The sequence below is a fragment of the Sus scrofa genome, chromosome 5 (assembly GCF_054392235.1).
Source record: "Sus scrofa isolate SSC_HxYL_T2T_F1_AM1 chromosome 5, Sscrofa_HxYL_maternal_Yorkshire_Landrace_v2.0, whole genome shotgun sequence".
Lineage (NCBI taxonomy): Eukaryota > Metazoa > Chordata > Mammalia > Artiodactyla > Suidae > Sus > Sus scrofa.
Window position 1 is genome coordinate 37,853,815 of NC_139387.1, and position 26,839 is coordinate 37,880,653.

The window sequence follows — 26,839 nt, forward strand, 5'->3', positions numbered from 1 at the left end:
GGTACACTATTTCACTTCCTTGGACTTCGATTTCCTTATCTGTAAAAATGGGCATAGGGACCCCTCAGGGTTTGTTAAGAGAATTAAATATAATAATGTGTGCATATCACTGAAACCATGGCATCTGGAACGTAATAGGTGTTCAATAAAAGTCGGCTTCCAAGGTTTCCCTCCAGACTCTGAAGACTACGTCAGCAGAGGTGGTTGAGTGGTTACGGTGACTGAGTGCTCATCTGCATACAGAATTCTTTTTTTTTTTTTTTGTCTTTTTTGCCATTTCTTGGGCCTCTCCCGTGGCATGTGGAGGTTCCCAGGCTAGGGGTCGAATCGGAGCTGCAGCTGCCGGCCTATGCCACAGCCACAGCAACCCAGGATCCGAGCCGCGCCTGCAACCTGCACCACAGCTCACAGCAATGCCGGATCCTCAACCCACTGAGCAAGGCCAGGGATCGGACCCACAACCTCATGGTTCCTAATCGGATTCATTAACCACTGAGCCACGATGGGAATTCCCTGCATACAGAAATTTTTATCCTCCCCTAGTTCATTGTGTTTTGGATGCAGTGTGTGATAGTAGAATCAGCAATGACCCTGGGAGACCCAGGTTGAAATCCCAGAGGGAAATTTTAACTGTAGTGAAATCCGTGGCAAGTGATTCAACTTCTCTATTTCCTCCTGCACAACTGGTAATAGTAATTTGTGAACATCGATTGAAATGATGTACATGAAACACCAGGCACACCCCGAATCCCCATTAGGCATTCATTTTCTCCTCCTTTACCCGCTCCCCTTTTTGTTTCTTTCGGCCACTTGGGTCCATTTTCTCAGTATTGTCTCTTCCTTCTTCCCAACATACAGAATCACCAGAAATTTTGTTTGTTTTGTTTTTCTTTAGGGCCACACCCGCGTCATAGGGAAGTTCCCAGGCCAGGGGTCTAATCAGAGTTATAGCTGCTGGCCTACACCAAAGCCACAGCAACGCAGGATCTGAGCTGCATCTGCGACCTACACCACAGCTCATGGCAACGCCGGATCCTTAACCCACTGAGCGAAGCCAGGGATCGAACGTGTCCTCATGGATACTAGTCGGGTTCATAACTTGCTGAGCACAACGGGAACTCCCAGAAATGTTATTGGAACCAGCATGCGATAAGGACCTTAAACCACTTAGTCTAACCATTCATTTCAGAGCTGAGCAAGTTGAAGTCCCGTGCTCCGAGTAACTTGACCACACAGCCAAGGTCGTGGTGGCATTTGATTGAAATTTCCAGGTCTCCTCACTGTGGGTCTCCATCTAATTTGGTTCATTCATTCATTCATTCATTTTTTTCTTTATTTCCAGCAGTCACCTAATATTTCGAAGTTGTGTCAGGCACTTTTCTAGGCACAGGGCTACTCTGGTTGAACAAAACAGTGAATGGAGCTTACATCCCGGTGGAAAGGGCATAGCTGCCTCCAAAGACAGGTTGGCATACACCCCATTTCCACTATACCCACAAGAAAGGCATTAGCCCACTCAGGCTCTCACAGCTAAATCTGAACCTCTTCCTCATCAGGGGCATGCGGCCTCTGAGAGGGGGCCAGGAGGGGCAAACTTACATTGAAGAGAGGCGAGTGTGTCACTCAGGCACCCTGCCTGTGTTCTTACATTCTTTAGTGATGAACGTCCTCGAGCTCTACTGGGAAAACATACGACCGATCCTTTTTTTGAATGTGTAGTCTCATCTTGAAAAAGGCTTTTCCCTTTGGAGTTTGTGAGGTTCCCCTGACGATGTGTATGAATAACAAGCTTATCGTTAGCATCAAGGATGCTGCCCATTTCAGAAAGCTTTGTTTCTTGAGGAATAATGAGAAAATGAGATTAGCCCTCTTCTGAAACCGTCAGCAACTGTCTCCAGCATGACAGCTGATTGCTAAGGACAGGGCAGGGTGGCAGCGATCACCGCCACTGGAGCACAGCCCCTTGTACAGGAGGGTAAATGTGTGAAAGCCCCAGAGGCCCAGGGCAGATCTCAGCCAGCGAGCCAAGTGATGCTGGCCTTCTGGCCCAGCACCTCCACTTAGGCTGATCCCGGATGCTAAATCTAGTTTGGTCATGGACTCTGCTGCTCTGGAGTCCATCCTGCCCCCTTTTGAGAGTTGAAGGATCCTGGACTCTTCCTGTGACTCCATCAACGATTCTTCTTTGGGAAGAGCTCCTTATGTATTAAGCTTTACTCTTGGCAGTTTAGCTGTCAGCCTGATAAAAGAGATGGCCTATTTTTAGTGGGCTTTTGTGTTGAGGTGTGTCAGAAGAATTTTCATACTCCAGGCACTGAAGGGAGGGAGAAAGCCATCAGCTGAAAGATAACAGCAAGGGGATGCATTGTGCAGAAAGCTTGTATTTAGTGGGGAGGAGCGTGAGTTTTATGAAATTAAGGCTCAGCTTTCTTTTCTTCCATTCATACCACCCTGTCTTTCAGTTCTCTCAGATGCTATTTTGTTTCCTAGCAGCGCATCTGATTTACAAGAAATATGTGGAACTTATAATATGTGGTTCTTTAGTAGGAGGTGGTAGAGGAAAATTGGCTCGCTCTGTGGAGAAAAGCAAAACCAGATCCCTACCTAACATTGTAAAGATAATAGAAAAAAAGGTGGAAGAATATTGTGACGTAGGTGTAGAGAATTCAAAAGACTTTCAAAAGCATGAAACAGAAAATCCCTGATGAACTTGATTATATCAAAATTAAGGATTTCTGTTCAACAAATGGCGCCATGAACGCTTTTAACGAATACAGAAAGAATTGGAAAAGACTATTGCAATGCCCCAAACCACTGATATTCTGCTATCATTCTAGAATATAAAATGGACCCCCAGAGTTCCCATTGTGGCTCAGCGGGTTAAGAACCCAATGTAGTGTCCATGAGGATGTGGGTTCAATCCCTAGCCTCACTCAGTGGGTTAAGGATCCAGCACTGTCGTGAGCTGTGGTGTAGATCGCAGACATGGCTTGGATCCTGTGTTGCTGTGGCTCTGGCGTAGGCTGGCATCTACAGCTCTGATTCAACTGCTAGCCTGGGAACTTCCATATACTGCAGGTGCAGCCATAAAAAGGGCTCCCTAAAATCAACCAGAAAAATATAGAAAACCCCATTAGATAAAAGGGCAAAGAATTTGAAAAGGCAATTTTCAGAAGAGGAGCCCCCAAAGAATGAACAAGTGCCTAAAGAGATATTTGATGTCATTAATAAATCAGGTCAATGTCTGCACTAATCAGTAGTGTTTAACTGGCAGGTAACAACAATTAGGTGCCAATTAGACTGGAAAAATTAGAAATCTAGTTGACGCCAAGCAGGCATCAGGGAGAGGGTAGTAGAGATACAGGGTGCTTTGGGGGGCGGTGTTGCTAACGGGATACTGTTATTCGGGAGCACCAGCTGGCAATAGCAGTCAGGTTACATATATTCAGACCTGTGACCTCCAAGACTCTGTTCATGGGTTTACACCCTAGAGAAACTCTCCTGTGGGGTCATAAAGGAATGTGCCTGAGGTGCTTACTGTGGAGGAGGGTGGAGGCCACCAGGGGAGTAGAGAAATAAGCGAGAAGACTTCTTAGACCATCCAGGAGTTAGGAGCGATGGATCAGATGGATCGGATGGACACAGGGAACGTGGGAGGAAACCTTGCACGGAGTGAAAAACCAACCAACCAACCAAGAAACAGATGAGGCCTGCAGGATGACGTCTTCAGAAGTTAAGAACACGTGCACACAAAGCAGTTAATACACAAAGGGCTTTACATTAAATTAATTAAAACGGTTGGGTGGGGGAACAGGATTGGAGATGAACGGAAACAAACAAACATACAAATAAGCAAACCGGCTGAACTTCCGAGGGCATTTTGTAATTTACCTAGACCCACAGAAGAGAGTGACAGATGGGTGGGGGCCGATTTCCCACCCACCCAGCTTTAGGTAAACGCCTAAAGGATTGTGAATGAAGGAAGTCCAACTGGTGCCGTCATCCAGGACTTCACTAATCCTCTAACGTCATTCTCTTGGAAGAGCGGGGAATGCACGAGGTGGGGGAATCGGTGAGTTTGCTTGGCCCACAGCGAGGACTGTGCCTACCCATCGCTATTATTTTCTACTGAAAAATAAAATGCCAAGTTCTCTGTCTAGAAAATATGGTTTATTAGTTTGGTCCTAAGTAAGCCATATATAAAGGCCAAAGCCGGATCAGATAGATGTCTATCTGATGTCTGGCAGTTCATTGCCATAAACTCTTTTTTTTTTTTTTTTTTTTTTTTGCTTTTTCGGGCCACACTTGTGGCTTACGGAAGTTCCCAGGCTAGGGGTCAAATCAGAGCTGCAGTTGCTGGCCTGCACCACAGCCACAGCAATGTGGGATCTGAGCCATGTCTGTGACCTACACCGCAGCTTAGAGCAACACCGGATCCTTAACCCACTGAGCAAAGCCAGGGATCAAACCCACATCCTCATGGATCCTAGTCGGATTCGTTATTGCTGAGCTACAACGGGAACTCCTGGCACAAACTCTTATATAATATTTGGCATAACGTGTTTAATCTAAGCTCCATTCTCAGGACATTATAGTCATGCTAGCAATGGTGTGCTGGAAAGAGTCATCCATGGAATTCTCTAAGAGTGAAATTCTGGGTTCCCATCCAGTTTTTCTAGATTCGACCTATCAGATCCATAGCATCCAAGGAGAAATGGTTCTTAGTTCATAGCACGTACACAGAATAAGAAGTTAGCCAGTTGCTAGATTCATCTTTTCTCTTCTAGTTCTGTTTCTTTCTCTAGCTCATGTCTCTTCATTAATCTCCTTGGTGATGATCTCATTTCTACCTTCCTATTAGCCTAAACCAGGTTTCCCGAGCTTGGGAGCTCGGCAGTCAGGGCTTGATAGTCGTTGTGGGTGTGTGACCTTTGCGTTGCAGAATGTTTAGCAACATCCCTGGCCTCCACCCATTAGATGCCCGTAACACCCCCCAGTGTGACAACCCAAAACGTCTCCAGACATTGCCAAATATTTCCTGGGTACAAAATTGCCTCAGATGCATCACTGTTAGCTAGACAAAGACCTTGGGACACCTTAGCATTTCTGTACAAAACCTATTTGAGGAATATTCTCATCTGTTTTCAGGATACAAGATACAACATTCCTTTTGCTGCTTCTGTTAGGTAAATGTCTAAGACTAGATGTTCAGAGAAGATGATTCCAGGTAACCATCTGGCCACATCTACTTGTGAAACGAAGGCTGGGGCCCATGTTCTGGACTAATTCAGAAATAAAGCAAAACACAAAAGCTGAATCTCCACATTGAGTTAATAGAGTAATCAGGGCAAATATAGTTTTTCTGTGCCTCTATTTTTCCAGGGTAATTGCTTCAGTTTTCCTTTTACCACAGCCAGGGTTTTCTATGATTTGCAAGAAGAGAACAATGCTGGGAGTTTTGAGTTGGTTCTTTTGAGTCAATAGCCATCACTGTCCCACTGTCCTAGGAAAAGACTGTGCTAAAAATTGGGTTTCATAGAACCAATGAAAACAGAAAGCATATGAAAAGATTGAGGATCTACCGGGAGATTGTTCGATAAGACATAATGAGGAAAATGCTTGGCTATTCCAGTTGATACCGCAGCACTTCAGAAAATGACTGTTGCTGATCATGCAGAGGATGATTGTGAAGAGGAAGGGAATTCAAGTCCAATCTGGCTCTTGCTTAGGAATTTTTTACAGCTGTAGTTATTATTGCTCTTTAACTGATGCGGGACCTGATTTAGGGAGATGAGATGCCCTGAGAGGGTCCTCTAACTACCAGCTAGGGGTGCTCAATCCTCTAGAATTATGGTGGAAAGAAAAAGGCAATTGATGTTTCTCTACTTCCAAATTATGATTGAGGGGATTGATCGAAGGGTTAGGGGCAGATTTTATCACCATGGTGATGAACCTGGGCTATTGTGGGGAGGGAAGGAATGAGAAAAACACTGGAGAGAAGGAAGATATGGGAGACACTGGGAAGCATATGAAAGGGAAAAAAGAATAAGAAGCCCAAAGAGAAATGACAAGCTTTCTGAAGGAGGGAGATTAGAATCCTGGAGAATAAGCAAATGACTGCAGTGGGCAGGAGAAGACTTTTTTTTCCTCTCTTTTTATTTTTAATTTTTAATTTTTTTTCCTCTCTCTCTTTTTTTTTTTCTCTTTTTATTTTTGTTTTTTCCATCATGGTTGAGGGAGAAGGCCTTTCTTCTGCGGTTGGTGGTGAATCCATGGGCATCAGTCCCCACTTGTGACTGTCAGAGCGCTGCCTGGGGCTCCCGCCTTCTCACATAAACTCCCGTGACTCCTCATGACTGCCAGCGAGACATAGCAGATGAGCCCATCTCACAGATGAGAATGTGAGAGACAGAAGCAGGAGGCCCTCTCACACACTCAGTGGGCAGGGAGCAGGGGTGGGGGTGGGTGTCACACACTGAGTTTCTTTCTTGTCTTCCTCCCATCACACCACACGGTTGCCTGGGCTCTGCAGATCCTCAGAGAGCAGACTTTGTGATAAGAAGTTCTCAGAGGAGTTCCCGTCAGGCTCAGCAGTTAGTGAACCCAACTAGCATCCATGACGACTCACTTGGGTTGGATCCCTGGCCTCACTCTGCGGGTTAAGGATCCAGCGTTGCCATGAGCTGTAGGGTAGGTTGCAGATGCGGCTCGGATCCCGTGTTGCTGTGGCTGTTGTGTGGGCCGGCAATTGCAGCTTCGATTCGACCCCTACCCTGGGAGCCTTCATATGCCACGGGTGAGGCCCTAAAAAGACCAAAGCCAAAAAAAAAAATAGAAGGTCTCTTAAGGAAGACTGAAGATTGGCTTAATTTCTCTGCAGAAGGAGTAAGCTATAACGGGAGAACACTAAAAAAGAGGGGTGTATATTTAAGTAAGCTTTTCTTTAAACTAATGGTAGATTATATATTTCTCCATTCTGTTTAAAATATGTTTTCCCATAACTTTGCCAAACTGGATTGAAATGGATGCCTGGTGTTCTGGAGGCAATGTCTTAAGAGGTTGACAGGACAGTGAAGGGGAGAGAACAGCCTTCTTTGTTTTGGGGGGTGGCAGTCATCCCTAAATTCTTGCGTGACAAAGAAAAAGCCCATGGGCCTTTATCTCTACTGACCTGTGGACCCCAGCATCAGGGCAGAGTTATCTCTCTGGAGAACAGAGAAAAAATGCAGTTAAGTAGGGCTTGACTTCCCTGTGCCCAGAGGGAACTCCCTGCTTGAGAATTCCATTGAATGCAGAGCAGAGCTGAGCCTGTTCTTGGAATGGATGAGCCCCAACGACTAAGCAGCTGGACCCTGTGACCATTCATCCCGTGGTTGTGAATTTCCAGAGCCCAGGAGAAAATGGGCTAGGCAGACAATACAGGCGGGCACAGGAGAAGAAATCATTTTGGTTTTGCAGCTTTGGTCTGTGTCGGGTAAAAACTCATTTTCTAGTGAAGAGAGAATTTCTTCATCCCATCTGGGCAGTTGCTGGCTTGAGTTTACAGCTGAACTCAACCCCATGGGCTCATCAAAAGGAGTTGTTTTTCAGTTTTCAGTGTGAGGAGGAAATAGAGGCCACCTCAAATTTTGATGAAATGTTGAGGAAATTAAATAATCCCTTGGGCCAAGGTGCATAAGGGATAGAGGGAAGCAGAGATAAATGATCTCTCCTAGTCCTCCACAAAACATATGATTCTATTTGTGTATAATTTATCACCTTGGATTTAGGAACAAAAATTGATTCTATTTCAAAAGCAGCTAAGTAGAAACTTACTTGAATGTGAGCAACAGATTAAAGCCAAAGAAAAGAGAAGATTTAAGTTGAAACATCCAAGAAGATAGTCAGGAGGCTGGGAGAAGATTAGGGCTCCTGCATTTGAGCTGTGCTGCTTGGGGGCCTGATCGCGTAGTCTGTATATCATGCTTCGGAAATATGGGTGCCTTTCCCAGGTGCTAACACTCTTGACCAACCGAGAGAACCATTTCTTCCAGTATTATTTCCTTTTAGTCTTTTGAGAAAAGTCAGTTCAACTAAATATCACTGGGGTCATGTAGCTAGAGTGGCCCCGTGGGATGCGATGTCTTATAAGAATATGCTAATTATAGCCCTGCATATTGGGAAGCATGGAAAGAGGAAGAGAAGGTGCTGCTGACTTTCTACTGTCAGAATGATGAAGAGGACCATGGCTAGACTCCAAGGTGGAGCACTGCCCTCCTGTAGGCATGCATACAAGGTCCAAGTACACAAGCAGGGCAGATGCAGACCTGCCTCCAAGGCTGGAGGGATTTCAGCCTGGCTCCCACAGGCATCCTCTGGAACTCTGGGCAAATTGCTGGCAGGGAGTTCCCGTCATGGCTCAGTGGTTAACGAATCTGACTAGGAACCATGAGGTTGCAGGTTTGATCCCTGGCCTTGCTCTGTGGGTTAAGGATCTGGCGTTGCTGTGAGCTGTGGTATGGGCTGGTGGCCACAGCTCTGATTCGACCCCTAGCCTGGGAACCCCCATATGCCGCAGGAATGGCCCCCAAAATGGCAAAAAGACAAAAAAAAAATTGCTGGCAAATCCCAGGCCCTTCAGACAGCACAGCATGGATGCAGCACACTCGACAAGAGTGAGGGCTCTTAAGTCAGGTAAACCTGGATTTGAATCCAAGTTCTGCCACTTCCCAGTGATGTGACGTTAGTCATATTACTTCTCTAAAGCTCTACTTTCTCCATCTTTAAACTGGAGATAATAGTGTATCAATTCATAGGACTCCTGTGGGGATTCGTGGGATTACCTGTGAACTTTATAGACTGCTGTGAACACTCAATAAGGGGCAGCAATTAGGGTTATTTTGTTTCTTAAGCCATATGCATCTTCATCCGATGACAGAAACAGTGAGAGCAGTATTCTCAAGACATGGCCTTCTGGGAAACGTTGGAAGCCCCCAACAAACAGCCACCCCAAGAACTCCTTGGAGGGAGTTAGTCACCCCGCATCCCCATCGTGCAGTCCTGGACCCCCTTAACCTCCCAGCTGCAACACCCTACTTCATCCCAAACAACCTGGAAGACACAGTAACTGGTCCCATGTGGTGACATGATTGGGATTTGTACTTTAAGACTCTGAGTGAAATGGCTGCAAGCCTTGATATTTGGTTCCGTAGCATTTGGTTAGGTAGGTGTCATGTTCTGGAGACTTCTCTAGTGTTCAAGACCTAAGAGTAGACACAGAAGGAGATGGCCAGGGAGCCCAGGGTGCGGGCAGACACCGAGGAGCTAGAAGGTGTCAGCCTGGATTTGTCAGGCTGGACACTTTGATTGCTTTCGAGGAGGCTTTGCAAATGCCTTGTACTCTGAACACTGTGGCAGGAAGTAAGCAAGAGAGTCACCAGGAAAAAATACTACAGCGTGAAACGTAGGTCTCATTTATAGCAGTACAACAATCAACCATAAATATTATATCTATAAATGTATAGTTGTACAACTGTAAATGTAATAAAATCCATTGAGTAATTAAAAAAAAAAAAAAAAAAAAGGTGGGTCCCTGGAGAAGGAGAAAGCCTAGGGAGACGAAAAGGACAAAAGGTTGAGAGAATAAAGGTGCAAGAGAGAAAAATGAAGTCTCCAAGATCACAAAAGAAACTAAAGGGAGATGGAGCTTTCTGATGCTGATGAAGCTTAAGAAGTAGGAAATGATAATAGTTATAGAAAGAGGGGTGAGGTGGTTAGAAAGCCTTGAATGAGAAATCGGAATTAGGAAGGAGCTTTTGAGGCATTATATGATCCATCTCCCTGTCTTTATAACCGAAGGAAAGAAGAAAGGGGTGGCGTTCTGCTGTGGTGCAGCAGCTTAAGGATCTGGTGGTGTCTCTGTGATGCCAAAGGTTTGACTCCAGCCCAGCACAGTGAGTTAAGGATGCAGCTTTGCTGCAGCTGTGGCCTAGGTCATAGGTCCCAGCTATGGCTCAGATTCAGTCCCTGGCCTGGGACCTTCCATATGCTGAGGGTGTGGCCAACAAAAAAAAAAGAAGAAAAAGAAGAAGAGGAGGAAGAGGAAGAAAGGAAGAAGGAGGAGGAGGAGAAGGAGGTGGAAGAGGGGGAGGGAGAGGAAGAGAAAGAAGGGGAAGGAAAGAGAGACTCCTTTGTCTCCCTCTTGGCAGAACTGTGATCTATAAGGCCCTTTGCAACGCTCACAGTCTGTGCTTTGTAAATCATGTGCATGTTTTTAAGAGTCCTGATTTGGTTAAGATCTGTCCCTGTGGTCTGCTTAACTTCTATGAAAGTCACTTTGTCATGGATGGCATGCATGTGTTTCTTTTCCTCGGTTCCCAGAAGGTCAGGATCATAATAATGCCCTTCAAAGTTTTCAGTAGCTTATACAGTATGATCATTTTTAAAAAACACCTGACCAGGCCCCAGGTATGTTCTGGAACTCATGCTTGAACTTTGGGGAAAGTAAGAATCTGAGTTAGAACCAGGTCCGAGAGCTTTCTGGCCTTCCTTTGGGGGACTCCTCCGTTTGCTCGTCGTTAAACTCAATGATATCCGTTTCCTTGGTGTCCAGGTTTTCCATTAAATACAGCACATCGGGGGACACTCGAGAACCAGCCACAAAGTTGATTCCACTGGTGTCTGAGGATGCTTCTGTGTCAAGTAAAGAAACTGGCTCAGGGCTCGTGGGAGCCAGACTTGGGGCTGCCAGGGAGGTGTGGCTGGACCCTAGCAACCCCGGGAGGCTCCACCTCTGAGGGGACTTGTCATTCTTCCGAAGATCCTCCCCGGAAGCGAACTTGAGGATGTTTCCCTCAGCTTTGGCTGGAACAGTCTGGAAGCTGGGGTCCTGAGGAGGTGTCCCTTTCTCTGAGGGGAACGGGATGGATCCCACAGGGTCCTCCTGCTGCCCAGTCCCGCTCGGCTGAACCCCAGTAAAGTCAGAGCTCTGGATGGAGGCTGTGGAGTCGTAGTGGTCCTCCTCCGCCGGGGGCACTGGTGCTGTGACCCGCACCTCGGGGACCTGCGGCGTTTTGGTGGGGGAGCCCCTCACGCTGGACTGGGGCGTCAGGCTGGTCTCTCTGATGGTGGACAGCTCTCCCAGGCTGGAGTGCACCTTGGGGCTCCCCTCTGCGGGCCACGGCTCCTTCCAGGGGGCCGAGGCACGGTGAGGGCTCCTCGGGGGCACGTCCAGCAGATCCCTGGCAGGGCTGAGGTCCCTCGGGGTGAGGAACATGGAGCTGTCACTGGCCTGCCTCCCGTAACTTCTCCTCCTGGGGCTGGCGGCGTGTTCGTGGGCGCTCAGGAACCGCTTGACCCTTCTAATCACGGAACGGCGATGGCCGTGCTTCTCATAATCCCACAGCCACTCCTCACTCGGCAGGTCAGACCCGGACAGCCTGAAACACACAAGAACAAGATGCAGGCAGAACAGCTTCAGAGGCCCAACTTTGGGGCCAGGGTCTCAAAGTTAAGGACCAAGTTCAGGATTTTCACATTACAGATTTTGAAATGGAGGAGGCAGGGGGACTTCACCTTGAGATAACCTAGCAGAGGTTCTCTAAACTTTTGGTCCTCAGGACCCTTTAATACTTTAAAAAATTACTGAGGGAGTTCCCGTCGTGGCGCAGCAGAAATGAATCCCACTAGGAACCATGAGGTTGCGGGTTCGATCCCTGGCCTTGCTCAGTGGGTTGAGGATCTGGTGTTGCTGTGGCCATGGTGTAGGCCAGCAGCTGTAGCTCCGATTCAACCCCTAGCCTAGGAACCTCCATATGCCAAGGATGCGGCCCTAAAAGGACAAAAGACAAATAAGCAAGTAAGTAAGTAAATAAATAAATAAATAATTACTGAGTACCCTGAAGAGATTGGTTTATGTGGTTATAGTGACTGCCATTTACTGTGTGAGAAATGATGACTGAAGAATATAGAAAGCACAAGAACGAACAAGCATGCATTCCATTCACTAAGTAATGACATCATCACATAGCACATAGCCTCTGGAGAATTCCACCGGACACTCACAAAGGGATAAGAGTGAAAAAGGCAGATAACAGCTTAATGTTACCATGAAAATAATTTTGACATTAAGGACTTGGATTCTGGGGTCTCAGTTCCTGGGGATTTCCAGAGGTCCCCAGACCATTCTTTGAGAATCACTGATGGGACATTAAAAAAAAAAAAGGGAGTTCCTGTCATGGCACAGTGGAAACAAATCCGACTAGGAACCATGAGGTTGTGGGTTTGATCCCTGGCCTCACTCAGTGGGTCAAAGATCCAGCATTGCTGTGAGCTGTGGTGTAGGTCACAGACGTGGCTCGGATCCAGCTTTGCTGTGGCTCTGGTGTAGGCTGGCAGCTGTAGCTCTGATTAGACCCCTAGACTGGGGACCTCCATATGCAGTGGGAGCGGCCCTAAACAGGCAAAAAAAAAAAAAAAAAAAAGATATAGTATGTGTTCTTTCTCCATTGTTACAGGTGAACTAAAGTCATTTTTTCCCAGGACCCATATAACCCCCTAAAACAATGGATCATAGCTAAATTCAAGACAATCCAAACAACAGCTAACATTTCCTGCACCTCCCATGTATCAGTTCAATCATCACAGTAGTCGTGTATGTTGGTATCATTATTATTCACACTATGCAGGTAAGGGTACTGAGGCCTTGAGAGATTCATTAAGGCTATGTAGCTAGTGAAGGCCAAATGCAGAAGCCAGATCCCAAGTTCTTTGCTCCTAATCCCTTCCATATAATGTCTGCTACATAGATGTTAAGTGAGAAGATAGAACCCAGGAGCAAAATAATGTGTAATGTGTATAATACAGTCCTTGCCCAGAGGTCATTTGCCAGCATTCCTGGTCCATACTTTGCATTTCTGTACTTGGGGAACGAATACAACCGTCAGGATGGTGTGGACTTGCAAGGCAGCTGGACTCTGCTGGTGATTAAGTCTTATGGATTTGGTATTGCTAAGAAGAATACCCTGTTGAATTTTCAACATTTAAGATATAAAACAAACCCCCCCCCCTTTTTTTTTGTCATTTTAGGGCCGAACCCACAGCATATGGAAGTTCTCAGGCTAGGGGTTGAATTGGAGCTGCAACTGCCAGCCTATGCCACAGCCACAGCCACGCCAGATCTGAGCCTCATCTGCGACTTAAACCACAGCTTGCGGCAATGCCAAATCCTTCAACCCACTGAGCGAGGCCAGACATTGAACCCAAATCCTTGTGGATACTAGTCAGATTCTTAACCTGCTGAGCCACAATGGGAACTCCAATTCTAACTTTTTTTTTTTTTTTGTCTTTTTGCCTTTTCTAGGGCTGCTCCCGTGGCATATGGAGATTCCCAGGCAAGGGGTCTAATCAGAGCTGTAGCGACCTGCCTATGCCAGAGCCACAGCAATGCGGGATCCGAGCCGCGTCTGCAACCTACATCACAGTTCACGGCAATGCTGGATCCTTAACCCACTGAGCGAGGCCAGGGATTGAACCCGAAACCTCATGGTTCCTAGTCAGATTTGTTAACCACTGTGCCACGACGGGAACTCCAATCCTAACATTTTTAATCTTCTCCAAGGCTGAAATAAATGGATAATGGAATGACAGTAGGGCTATTGGTAAAGGTAGGTTCTCACCTCAAATTACTCGGTTATTTGTCTCACATCTTTGTGGATGTACAGTCTTAACGAGTTTCAGAGAACTGTTTCAAGCCCTGCCCTTAAACCTGCTGGCTCTAGGAGCAAGAGTGATCAGGCCGTCCCAGTCCAGTGTTTATATTGACATCTGTGTTGACAAGATGCTTTAACCAAGTGCATTTTATGGGACATAAAGGAAGAAGTTGGAAGAGCATAATAGGGGAACAGCATAGTACTGGTGTAACCTGAAAGTGTAAAGTGAGCGGCCAAAGAAAACGTTGTTCTTCTGTGTTTATGAATAAAAGATGGATGATTGAGATGATTAACTGGCTCAATGTCCTGGCATGGCATCCGATTACAACCTTGTGCTGTTATTCTAAAGCCCCGGCAGTGCCCTTGGCTACCAGATAGGCTTCTGGCCCACCCTCCACTGTTCAGGGCTCAGATTCTGTTACACTGACTTGAGAAACGCAGACTCATGCTTCAGCAGCCTTGGTGGCCCTACTTATTGCATTTCATTAGGTCAGATCTTCAGTCACACTTCAGGAACCCATTTAGTTACGGAGGACAGCAGAGCAGTTTGTCACTAAGACTGGGAATCCAAGGTAGAGCTGGCAATCCCTCCGTAAAGGACAGGCCTCTGTCCTCCATTGGGGATCTTGACTTTTTATTTAGGATTTGTCTTCCCTAACTACTTCTAAACCACATGTCCTTGTAAGAATGACAAAATCCTTTTTATTTTTTTGTCCCTTTGCCTTTTCTAGGGCCGCACCTGCAGCATGTGGAGATTCCCAGGCTAGGGGTTGAATCGGAGCTGTAGCCACCAGTCTACGCCAAAGCCACAGCAACGCTGGATCCTTAATCCCCTGAGCAAGGCCAGGGATCAAACCCACAACCTCATGGTTTCTAGTCGGATTCGTTAACCACTGCGCCACGATGGGATCTCCAAGAATGACAGAATCTTTTGGGGAAAGCATTTTTGTATTGTTATTACTTTAAAACTTTGTGGATCCTAAGGAAAAACTTTGTAACTACAACTGATGTAGTGGTATGTACACTCACCTGGGGCAAAAGGATTAAGGGTCACAAATTGGAGAAAAATAAACTCGTTGCAAGAGCAAATGGCAAAAAGGCCAGGCCTCCTGCAGATATTCTACTGACTCACCCCCTGATATTGGGCAGGACTGCCAGTGAGATCTGTGGCACCTTCCTGCTGTTTGAGACTGTGCTGTGGATGCACAGGATTTATCCACGTACCCAACTAAATGCATTGAGCATCTGTCATGAGTAAATTTGTTGTGTTAAGTTCTGTATAACATGATTTAAAAGGAGGGGGGAAGGCCTGTATATAAATAGCTCAATTGGGGGCAAAGTAAATGGTTGAGCTGGTCTTTGACACTGAGTAGGAATCAGATAGGTAGAGAAGGGACAGAATATTCCAGGTGGAAGAAGTGACCTGAGCAAATGAGATGGGGGGAACTTCAGGAATTTGTGAGGAATGGGAAATACTCGAGTTTGTGTCAAACACACAGAGTAGATGTCAGGTATAAAGCTGGTAGCCTTGGACTTGTGTTATAAAGAGTCTTATAGACCCGGCAGGAGGATTAGGACTTTATCCAAAGGCAGTGGGCAGGTATGGGTTGTCTTTGAGAGGAGAGGGCCTAACTAGAGTTGTGTCATTTGGTAGTTGTGTCCACATAGGAAAGGTTACATGGAGAGCAATGTCGATGAGTATTCTCATGCAGAAATGCTCTGGAAAAGAAACATGACCTTGGAACTTTCTACACCATTCGTCAGAAAGACCTAATAGTGCTCTCTGGAAGAGCACTTGGTGGTCTGTGATTTGGAGAGCCATTCTATGAGTCTCATGCTGGAGTGGTAAAGGAAGCCCTCTAGCTTGCCATGCTATCAAACAGCAGTAGTGAACTCTCCCCCTGCCCCGCTGCATGATTGACCTAATGATCTTTCTTCCAAATGTTTCTGTGTTGGAAGTTTTCATTGCCAACACCCAATACCCATCTCCTTTCTCTGAGTCATGGTTCCCCATATGACACCAGTGGTTTGAGAACAAAATGGTTTAAGGCTTAGAACATGCAACATAGAATACATTAGAAGATTCTTTCTTTCCCAGTTGAAAGGAGGTAGCTTTTAGGTCCTTTCTGCTCCTCCTTATTTGATTTTTAAAGGGTACCTTTAGTATAGGGTTACAATCCTGAAGCCCAAATATAACACCACTTAAAATGCCCCAAAACAATTTAGCAGAAACAATATATGATAGAATGTAAGCCCCCTCAAGATACTGCTATATATTAGAGAAGGTCAGATGAAAAACCTGGGTCTTGTGTTCTGGAGTCCACTTGGACTGAGATAGGCAGGTAATTAGAGACCTGAGGACATTCATGCAAAGTGCCATACAGCCATTAGTGTCCAGAAGATGGAATTTGAGAAGTGCTTCTGTGGTGAGGAAAATGATTTATTTCAGGAGCTTGCAGAGCCAGGATGACTGCTGCTGTCCAGGCTGACACTAACTAGCTGTGTGACCTTTGGTGAGTCACTTAACCTCCCTGTGACCTAGCATCATGCTTGGTAAATCAATGACAACAAACCCACTCTACCGGCTTTACAAGGGTGTTTGGAAGTTCAAAAGGAATAACAGATGTAGAAAAGCTTTGAAGAGGAGAAGATATATAAAGGACTCTATCAATGACTGGCAACCCTTCAGAGATGGTTTCCAAACCACCATCGACTGCATATGGTTGGAGGAAAAAATAGTGTCTGCCCGAAGGTCACTCCCTTTCCTCCTTCAAGGCTGTCCTTTAAGGAGTTCCCGCTATGGCTCAGCATGTTAAGAACCTGACTGGTCACTTGTGATGAAACATGACGGAGGATGGTGTGGGGTGAGGAATGTGTATGGATGTATGACTGGGTCACTTTGCTGTACAGTAGGAATTGGTGGGACACAGTAAATCAACTATAATGGAAAAAATAAAAATCATTTAAAAAAAAGAGAAACCATGAGGATGCATGTTCCATCCCTGGCCTTGCTCACTGGATTAAGGAACTGGTGTTGCTACAAGCTGAGGCTCAAATCTGGTATTGCTGTGGCTGTGGTGTAGGCTGGCAGCTGCTGCTCGAATTTGACCCCTAGCCCGGAACATCCATATGCTGCAGGTTCAGCCCTAAAAAAAGAAAAGAAAAAAATAAAGAGTGTCCTTTAAAAAATGTTACTACATCTCAAAGCTGCCATCTAACCATTAACATGTTGAAAGGGATAACTACCTCAGTCATTTAGTGGTGAAACTAGAGTATTGAGCAGATGGAGGGGAAATATAAGGCTGGGAGGAAGCTGGGTTGAGAGAAAGAAGATAAAGCCAATCAGGTGGTGGGAACGCCTTGACCTTGCCTCCCAATGCTGTTGTTTGGTGCCATTTGTGGACATTGTCAAATCCTGCAGGGAGCCTTTACGGCACAACATAAATCATCAATGCAGAAGAAGTGAGATTGAGAAACATTGTGGCATGTATTGGGCTATTTCTGAAAGGGAGGCGCAGGGTCGCTGGCAGAGAAAGAATAAGTTACGTTAAACTCAGCAATCTCGTTGGTTCTAGTTGAGGTTGGAAGGTGGGAGACCATGTACTATTTCTACAGGTCAGATCAATGTCCAGATTGAGATGTGTTCTTATTGTAACCTCGAGTGTTAAAAAAAAAAAAAAAATGCCAGTTTTCAAAATGGTTATGGAGCACCTACAAAACCATCAGCCCCACAGTCTCCCTGACCAATGACAAATATCAGAGGGCACCAGCAGCCATGATTTAATTAAGGCCTCTTGAAAAGATGCTTGGGTTGGTCACAGGTGCAGAAGAGCACTTGTCACCCCCTGTTACCATAACAAAGAAGAGGCAGGGCACAGGGCTTAAGCAGAGGGCTTTCAGACTTCTTGGGGTATATCTGACATGGAAAAGACCAAAACGGCCCTGATGACTTGAAAGATTTAGTGTATTTTTTCAAAAGCAAACCCCTTTTCCTTAGTGTGATCAAGTAAATATGGATTTTCAAAGATTGAAGGATAAAACCAGATGATGCTTGTCTGTCTTTCTCTGTGGCTGCTTTTAAAGTGGTATTTTGACCATTTAAATCCAAGTAATCAGAGGTCACTTTAGCAGAACTGAAATGAGGAATTTAGCAATATTATATTTAATCCAGTGAGTCCTATGTGTCACGTCAGCTTTACTGTTTTCAAATTGCTAGTGTATTCAGTCAGGCGGCTGCTTGGAGCGAGCCACTAATTTGCCTGAAAATCTCTCAGGCAGAGGTGCGTGTGCCCTTATTCGTGGGAAAAGCAAAATGTACGCTTCAAACCCATTAGAGGCAGTGTTATTTTTAACCTTGTGCACTGCAGAATCGCCGTCAAAGCTGTCACTAAGGATTTAGAAGATGAGTAAGTAACCCTCATGCTAAGCTGGGAGCGTACGGCTGAGTGTTGTGAGGAAAATCCGGCTGACAGAGGGTTGTATGCACCCAGCCCCCTCCCCACTCCCCTGCTGGGGACAGTTTCAAGCAGTGGAGCATGATGGGAGCTTGCTGAGCTCAGACGCTGGCCACCCTCCCGCTGCCTCTCTGTTGCCTCTCTGCTGCCTCTCTGCTGGTTTAGACTGAGGATTATGGCAAAGCTGGTTAAAGAACAGGCATATCTAGCCTCACGTTACCACTCCGGGATGCTCACTGGGCCTCCACCGGCTGTTGCAAAAAGAAGCTGTGGCCTAGAGTTAAAGTCCCCACCTTTCCATACTGTTGTATTCAATGGGAGTTTTGTTAGAATGGGAAATTAAGCCATCTGTACCCCTCATACCACCTAGGAGGTGAAAACTGAGCGCCAATGGTGACCCCGTGTCAGCTATGAAAGAATCCCTGAGCAGGTTCTAAAATTATAAACTTAATGCACATTCATCCCCTTGGGAGTTTCCATCTCTCCTTCCTTTCTGGTCCATTAAATGAAAATCAATGTTCCGAGAATATGTCTTTGGTGAAGTTAGGGATTCAGAATTTGGGATATTTTCGGTTGTTTGTGGCGCAAGCATGCATATATATCTCAGACTGTGCATTTTTCTTTTAAAGTTAAAATACTTGAATATTGTTGGCTAAGAAGGGATTACTGAATAAAACATCCATTTAGAAGTATGTTTAACCACACCTTAATAAAGTATTTGCTCGCCTGAATACTGATTTTGCTAATTCAAACTAATAGCACTAAGAATATTCTGACTGTACTGCAGTATCCTAGATGTGCTATATACATTAAGTACATATATGTAATAATTGCAAACAAGTAGTTGTATTATTTCTACATATTCTTAGGACTTTGGGGATGACAATAGATACGTAAAAGTCATTATTTCCAGGTACGTGACTGTAGTTACATAAAACCAAATAAATATTATTAAAAATTTTTTTTTTGTTTTTTGCTTTTTCAAGCCACACCCACGGCACATGAAGGTTCCCAGGCTAGGGGCCTAGTCAGAGCTATAGCTGCCAGCCTACGCCACAGCCACAGCAACGCAGGATCCGAGCTGCGTCTGTGACCTACACCACAGTTCACAGTAACGCTGGATCCTTAACCCACTGAGTGAGGCCAGGGATTGAACCCCCAACCTCATGGTTCCTAGTCAGATTCATTTCCGCTGTGCCATGATGGGAACTCCCCAAATAAATCTTAAATAAATTCTTCAACTCTTACAAAAATTTCACGGTTTCTCCTCTTTGTTAAGTGGATCCTTAATTCACTTCACAGACGCGTTCCTTAAGATCACTCCTGATGTGAGGAAGTTTCGGCATATTTGAATCATGGCAGAAACAGTGTTCTTTGGATGGGACTGCAGTTAGCAGTTTAAGGTTCCCAGGCTGAGAGCACGCTTTTAAGTCAGCAGGACAGAGTGAGGTCAGTGCCACGTGGACACCCCTCATGACTCACTTGAGGGATCCATCTCAGAAGCAGCTGTAGCCTCACTTCTCCAGATCTTCACACACTTGGGCTGTTATGGATGGCTATTTTGTTAGGATTTTTCCAATGCCTTTAAGGGGTTATTGCTGCTTTACTATTGGCTGTTTTGATTTCCCAGACAGGATTAAAGGGAGTTAGGAGACTTCAGGTCTTTATTTCCCATATATTCCATTCCTCAGAGCCTTAAAAATTGGAGCTAATGGATAATCGCAAGTATTTAAAAAATAATAAGAATTTTGGAGTGAGTTCATGATGGTATAATGTGAAGACAAGCATTGCACCTCAGACTAGCTGTGGTAGGCTAGGTAGGCCTGGACCTTATTTCTTGTTTGTTTAAAAAAGAAATTTATTTTCAACAATGTTGGCTTGAGTTTGAGCATTCTAAGTTTGGGTTTTGTTTTGTTTTTGTTTTTTTTTTACTTTCTTTTTAGAGCTGCACCCTTGGCATATGAAAGTTCCCGGGCTAGGGGTCGAACTGGAGCAGCAGCTGCCAGCCTATACCACAGCCACAGCCACGTGGAATCTGAGCTGTGTCTCCCCCTATTCTATCTGTGTGCTAGCTCCAAATTCTTTTTTTTTTTTTTTTTTTTTTTTTTTTGCTGCACCAGCAGCATATGGAAGTTCCTGGGCCAGGGATTGAATCCATGCCACAGCGGAGACCACACTGGATCCTTAACCCCACTGAGCCACCAGGGAACTCCCCAAATTCATTTTTTTTTTTTTTTTTGTCTTTTCTAGGGCTGCTCCTATGGCACATGGAGATTCCCAGGCTAGGGGCCACAGCCACAGCCACAGCAACACGGGATCCAAGCCGCATCTACAACCTATACCACAGCTCATGGCAATGCTGGATCCTTAACCCACTGAGCAAGGCCAGGGATCAAACCTGCAACCTCATAGTTCCTAGTCGGATTCGTTAACCACTGGGCCATGATGGGAACTCCCCCAAATTCATTCTTAAAGATGCATGTTAGATTCTCCAACTACAAGAGGCTTCTTTGAGTCTTCCAACCCTGTGAAGGGTACCTCCACTGCGTTCCTGCAAGACTCTCAGCATTTCTCTATTGTTGCATTTACCACAGGGTATTATAACATGTCTCCTCGTTATGTCTGTGAGCTTAAAAGGTGTGTTTTACTTGCTTGTTTGTGTTTTAACAAGAATTTTATTTATTTATTTTTTGCTGCACCTGTGGCATGAGGAAGTTCCCAGGCCAGGGATCATACCCACGCTACAGTCATAACCAGAGCCATAGCAGTGAAAACACGGGATCCTTAACCTGCTGAGCCACGAGGGAACTCCTGCTTGTTTGTTTTGTTATCTCCAGACTCTGACATAGAACCTACCATATACTAGGCCCGAAAAGAAAATTTTGCCCAAATAAACGAGGGTGTTCTATATGTGACCATACAAGGGAAAACATGATAATTTAAATTTGCACTTGAGATAAAAAGGGGGAGGGAAGTACTTTTATTTCAGTAATGTATATTTGGTAAGTGCCTGAAAAGACGGCAGTGTTTTGAACATGTTCCTGAATTTAGAGAATAAAGGAATTGTCTCCAAGGAGTTTTCTTTTTATGTGGAAATGCATAGTGTGCTGCATGTAAAAGAATGTGTGAGGCAGAGTAATTTCTCAGGTTGCCCTTGGATGGTATTTTTGCTCAGTTATTGAAGGGCACTGCCTTGATTTTGGAATTTCTGGGCCATGGGCATTGTGATTATAAACCCGAAACATTCGTATGAAAAGATGAGGGAAATTTGATTTCTGAATGAAATATGCTGGAAACATATATCCTAAATAGAATAAGAAAACAAAAACCTTACTCATCCAGGAAAGGATTTTCATGTGCCCATCTAAGAGCAAACACCGAAATGTTTGCATCCGTACCATGTTTGACACCTAGTCCACATCCTAATGCAAAGAACTCCTTGGCTCCGTCATTGTCAACCACCTGTGCTACAATAATCCTTACTTTTGCTTTCCCTCTTCCCTGAGCCTCAGTCAGATGGTTTACTTGGTGTTGACCTTGTATTTGGTGAGTGACCAAGTCAATGCTTAGGGAATCATTTTTTTCTGATTTTAGAGGACATCTCTTATTTTTGCCAGCCCAGCAAAGCATTCACCCTTCTCCTGGTAATAGCACTCTGATTTTTTCTTGAGACATCACCTACTCTATATGGTTGGTTGGGGCTGACCACACCCTTTAGTCCAAATACAGACACATGAACCAACCTTCACTAATCAAAATATTATGTCTTCCTGTCGATAATTACTGGTTCAAGAATGGGCTTGTTAACCAAGCCCAGACAATCATAATCAATCCAGTACTTTAGTTTTAAGAGTTGGAAAAGAGATGTAGCTTTCCACAGAGGATAAACAGTTCACCTGGAAAAGCTGGCTGCCATCTTGCCTTTTTGCCATCGGGAGTGGGGAGCCTACTTGAAACCTGAGCCCTTGGAGAGAAGAGTAGAACTGAGGGACAGTGAAGGCAATGCAGGTTCTGCACTGACATGCTTGAGCCTCTGGATCCAGCCACACTCAAGGATAGGCTACTTTCTGGATATGATCCAAGAAACTCCTTTTTGCTTAAGCTAGTTTAAGTTGGTTTTCTGTCATAGGCAGTCAGATAGAAACACCTTGCCTTAATAGCACAATCATGAAAAGAACTGACACTAAGGGATCAAAGACGGCATTCCTGGAATGCTGGCTTCCAAAAGCCTGAATTCCTTCAGTGACCTTTCCTGGGTTGTGAGAGTCCGTTTTAAGGGTCCTCATTCGTGCAGAAAGTCAAGATCAAGTGAGCTTTTGCCTAGTCGTTTCTTTGACCAGTTGGATCTAGCACAGTTCAGTTAAACATCTCAAAATCTCCCCTAGTAGACGCTGGCTTTTGCTTGTGCCTGTTCCATCCTGCTAGTAAACAGAGCATCTTAACTAGAGTTAGTTTAATATGAAAAAATAGCTTAGACTTATTTAACCTTTCTGTGCCTCAGTTTGACACCCACAAATAAGATTTCTGTACTAGTTGATAATTATAATGCTCTGCAGTTATATTTCGCGTGTTTTTATGTTGACAGTCACTACAATCTTATTTAATCTTCTCAATAATCATTTGGGTTAGATATTTTCTCCAAGGTCTTGTAAATTCCTAATATTGTGTTTCTATATTTCAAAATAGGAGAAATATGTATTTTAATACTTTCTATAGAACATAGACACTTGCACAGGAATGTAAAATTATGATGATTAGGATGAATCTGTCGATCAAGATAAAAATCTCAAGCCCCCAAAAATGATAACTTTAACCATCACGCAAAAACAATTCAATAGACATTAGAAATGGGGCACAAGTGGGGCTTTCAGTCTACTAAGATCATCACCATGATTCCTTGACCCACTCAATGGTGCTGGTCTCTTTTCTTTTACAAGTCAGATCTTCAAATATTTTGCATTAATCAATGATGGGGGTGGAGGGGAAGGTAAAAGCTTATTTAGTGATCTAAAAGCAATTCACAGAAAAGTATTGGATTAATTTTCAGAACTGGGAAGGTTGCTAGATACCTGTGAAACTGCCACTGCAGAAAGTATTACAAAGGGCTGAGAAGGGCAAATAGTAGGAAATTACTGTTTCAGGTGACTGCAGATGAGTGTCTTGGTCTGGATAAGTACAGAAAGCCCAGGTTGAGCAGGTATCTAGAAGCATAAGCAAGTCAATCCTGGAGTAGGTAGACAAAGCTGTGCTTTGAGGGCAAGGCAAGTCTCCTGGCTCCTAATCCATCTCATTATTTGCCTCCTGAAATTCCGCTTTTAGTCATCTTTTTCTTCGGGTTTTGAAGGGATTTCAGCCTCAAAGTTTCTTTTGGAGGAGGAGCTCCCCAACCCATTATTTAGGAGGATTAGGAGACATTCCACTAAGAATAAGGATTGTAGGCATGCAATGGAAGCTAGATATCCTCCCAGTAGTGTTAAAAACCAGCCAATAGGCCCCAAGTGGAGACCAAGCCCCATGTTACCAAATGGAGACTTAAGTATTGTTTCAGTTCTCCCAGAAATGGAACCTTAAACCAATCAATCAGGAATTTCCTGATCAGCCTCAGTTAGGTAATCGGCCTACTGGACCCCTGCCATCCCTTTTAGGAAAGTGACCTTGCAATAAGCAACCCACTTTTTTGCCTGGTATGACTTCCTTGTTCCTGCTTCCTTCTGCCTATAAAAGCATTTCATCTGCGCAGCTCTTTGGAGCTCCTTACTGACTGTTAGACTGGATGCTGCTCAATTCATGAATTGTTGGTAAAGCCATAATATCTTTAAAATTTGCTTAGTTGATTTTTGTTTTTTAGCAGTAGAGAAAAAGGAGGGGTGAACGGGGGCAGGGGGAGAGAACAAAGAAGAGTCATGGGTGGCAACTACAGGACACAAACTCACTTCACAAATCCACTTAGACCTGACCTCAGGGAACAATGAACCATAGATTTGCCAAAAGTTATATGAAATATTCTGCAAAAGTTTTTCCTTTTTCTACAATATTTTTGAGGGGTTCTTTTTACTTTTCTAAATTTGTCTACACTCTTCTCTTTAAGTTTCTTGGAAACTGTGACATCTGCCTTCAGCAAATATACTCAAACTTCCCCCACATTCACACATTTCTCCAAAATCAAATACATTATCAGATTTAATAAAATTATTCAAAAACCGTGCATGATTTACTGCAGGCCTCAGCCTATTTATTTAAAGCTCACAGTACATGGGGACAGATTGTTATGTTAAAACCGCTGAAGAGAGACTGGCTGTATACTAAACAAGTTAGTTTGATCAAAATTATAATCTTAGAGAAAGCTTTCGATAAAATTTATCTTATTCCTTAAGGCTTGTTTGTCTCAAAATAGTCCTAACACAGTGCTCACTTGGTATATGTTCAATAAATACTTGTTAAAATGCATTAATTATGATAATCGTGATTAAATAATAAACAACCATATAAGTAAATAATTTATCTTCAAGTTGGAAGAGAAAAAAAGAGGGATGGTTTCACAACCCTTGGAAAATTTGCTGTGGTATAAAAGAAAGATAAAATGCAAATTATCCCAACACATACACATATACACTATATTTAAGCCAGAAACTATAGTCTCTTTACTTTCTCAGTCTCTTGGGCTTATTAGTTATGTCTGAAAATTTGAAAAGGCTACCATTATATGATGTTAATAATATGTTCTCATGAAAGTAACTATAAGACCATAGCATAAAAAGATCAGAGTAGTGAACTACTTGTTTTCCAAAAATTGATGATTTTTTTAATTTTTAAATTTTTTCCCACACCCATGGCATATGGAAATTCCCAGGCTAGGGGTTGAGTCGGAGCTGCAGCTGCTGGCCTACACCACAGCCTCAGCAAGAGCAATGAGGGATCTAAGCCTTGTCTGCTACCTACACCGGAGCTTGCAGCAACACTGAATCCTTAACCCACTGAGCAAGGCCAGGGATCAAACCCATGTCCTCATGGACACTAGTTGGGTTTGTTACTGCTGAGCCACAACGGGACCTTCTAAATATTGATGATTTTTTAAAATGCACTTACCCCATTTGGACTGTTGACCCCAGAAATGAGGGTATGCAGTAGTCAGCCGCTGCCAGTGTATATGGTGGTCGAGCAGCAGAATCATCCCAGTAAATGTCCTTCTTCATCTTGGGTAAGCTCATGTGCATTTCATCCACGGCCAAAAGAGAGACCTAAAGTCATGGTTATAGTGTTAGAAGGATTCAGATGTGACTTGTATAAAGCAAAAGAATAAGTTCCAGTGGGTGGATGGGGTTTGGAGTGGGATAGAACACAGTCTATGTGAAGTTCCAAAAAGACCTCCAGACAACATACTGAAGAGCCAAGCCTCTTTCGTTTGTGGCCAAAGCTCTCAAGTTCAGGGGCCAGCCTTCAGAGTCTGTTTAGATTATTAATGTTTATAAATGAAACAAAAGCTCCTCTAACCTGCAGATTTCTGTCAATGCACCAGTTAGTTTCAAAATCATCATCATCTTCTCCAAAAGGGTTGATAAGCTGCTCGGCTACCTGTAGAATAAGAATAAGTCCATCACGATACTTGTGAAAACTAAGAATGGAGGTTGAAGAGGATTCCTACTTCATTCTCTGCTTTCTTTGGTCATCTTTCATAATAGGAAGTCTGGAAGGGGGTGGGTTGTCCTGCAGACACACAGATTTATCAGCCAGTGAGACTGGGCTCTCAGACCATCATGGGTCATGTACCTGCATGGGTCTGCTCCCCAGTGGCTCTGTCTGTTCAGCTGGTGACAATGTAGGCCCCATCTCAGAGAAGCCACAGACTGTTTAGGAGCCAAATGACTGATTCTCAGGTACAAATCAAACTAGCAGATATCAGAGGAGCACTGCCAATGTGCTAGGCACTTCAAGTGTTATGTAGCCTGTTCTCTTAAAAAATTTACGAAGGCCCAGGTGATGAGGTAAAATGTAAACAATAGGGAAGATTAAACAGCAAAAGGACTTAACAATTAAAGAAAATAATACGGGGAAATTTCATAATTATAACTGTTAAATGAATGAGTCAGAGAGCTAGGAAGTCATAAAGCTGGAATTTGTCTACTTAGTTTTACCTTAAAGGATTTACTGCTATCTAATAAATTACTCAGAAGTTATGTAGCTTCTTATCATATACCTTCTAATAGTTGGTCAGTATTAGATGCTCTTATCATGTTCCTGAATTGACTAGCCTTCCTGATCAGAGAAGTATATGCCAAATATGACTCACCTGTTTTCTCCTTCTTGATTTCATCTATCAATCAAAGTTGATTTTTACAATCTGGATGTGGTGTGTGTGTGTGTGTGTGTGATTTTACATTGGGCGTAGATGTGAAAAACTTACAAGTGTATAACATAGAGGCACCATTGTTTAGTTAATTCCTAGATTTTCAGACTATTTGGTAGAGAATCTACCTACATATCTTTTAGGATTTAGGTCTAATCATTTAGAGCAGTTGTTCTCTACCTTGGCGGAACATAACCTGCAGAGCTTTTAAAGAAAATTGATGCCTGGGTTCCTCCCCTGGAGATTCTGATTTAATGGGTGTGAGGTTGAACCCAGGCATTAGTATTGAGTAGCGATCCCAGGAGGTTTATGGTGTTGAGAATCACTGACTTAGAGAGAGTACGTCTCTCTTG

The 26,839-nt window shown here is 44.2% G+C and overlaps 1 protein-coding gene across 5 annotated transcripts in view; it reads right to left on the reverse strand.

Moving 5' to 3' along the window:
• Positions 1-9,429: 9,429 nt before the first annotated feature.
• BEST3 (bestrophin 3) overlaps positions 9,430-26,839 on the reverse strand; it is a 41,694-nt gene continuing 24,284 nt past the window's right edge. For all 5 annotated transcript variants that reach the window (XM_013997719.3, XM_013997718.3, XM_013997720.3 and 2 more), the window contains 3 exons: positions 25,634-25,714; positions 25,229-25,380; positions 9,430-11,417 (listed from right to left, as the gene is read on the reverse strand). In XM_013997719.3, coding sequence (XP_013853173.1) covers positions 10,496-11,417; positions 25,229-25,380; positions 25,634-25,714 — 1,155 coding nt within the window. In that variant the 3' untranslated portion in view covers positions 9,430-10,495. The remainder of the gene's footprint in view (positions 11,418-25,228; positions 25,381-25,633; positions 25,715-26,839) is intronic.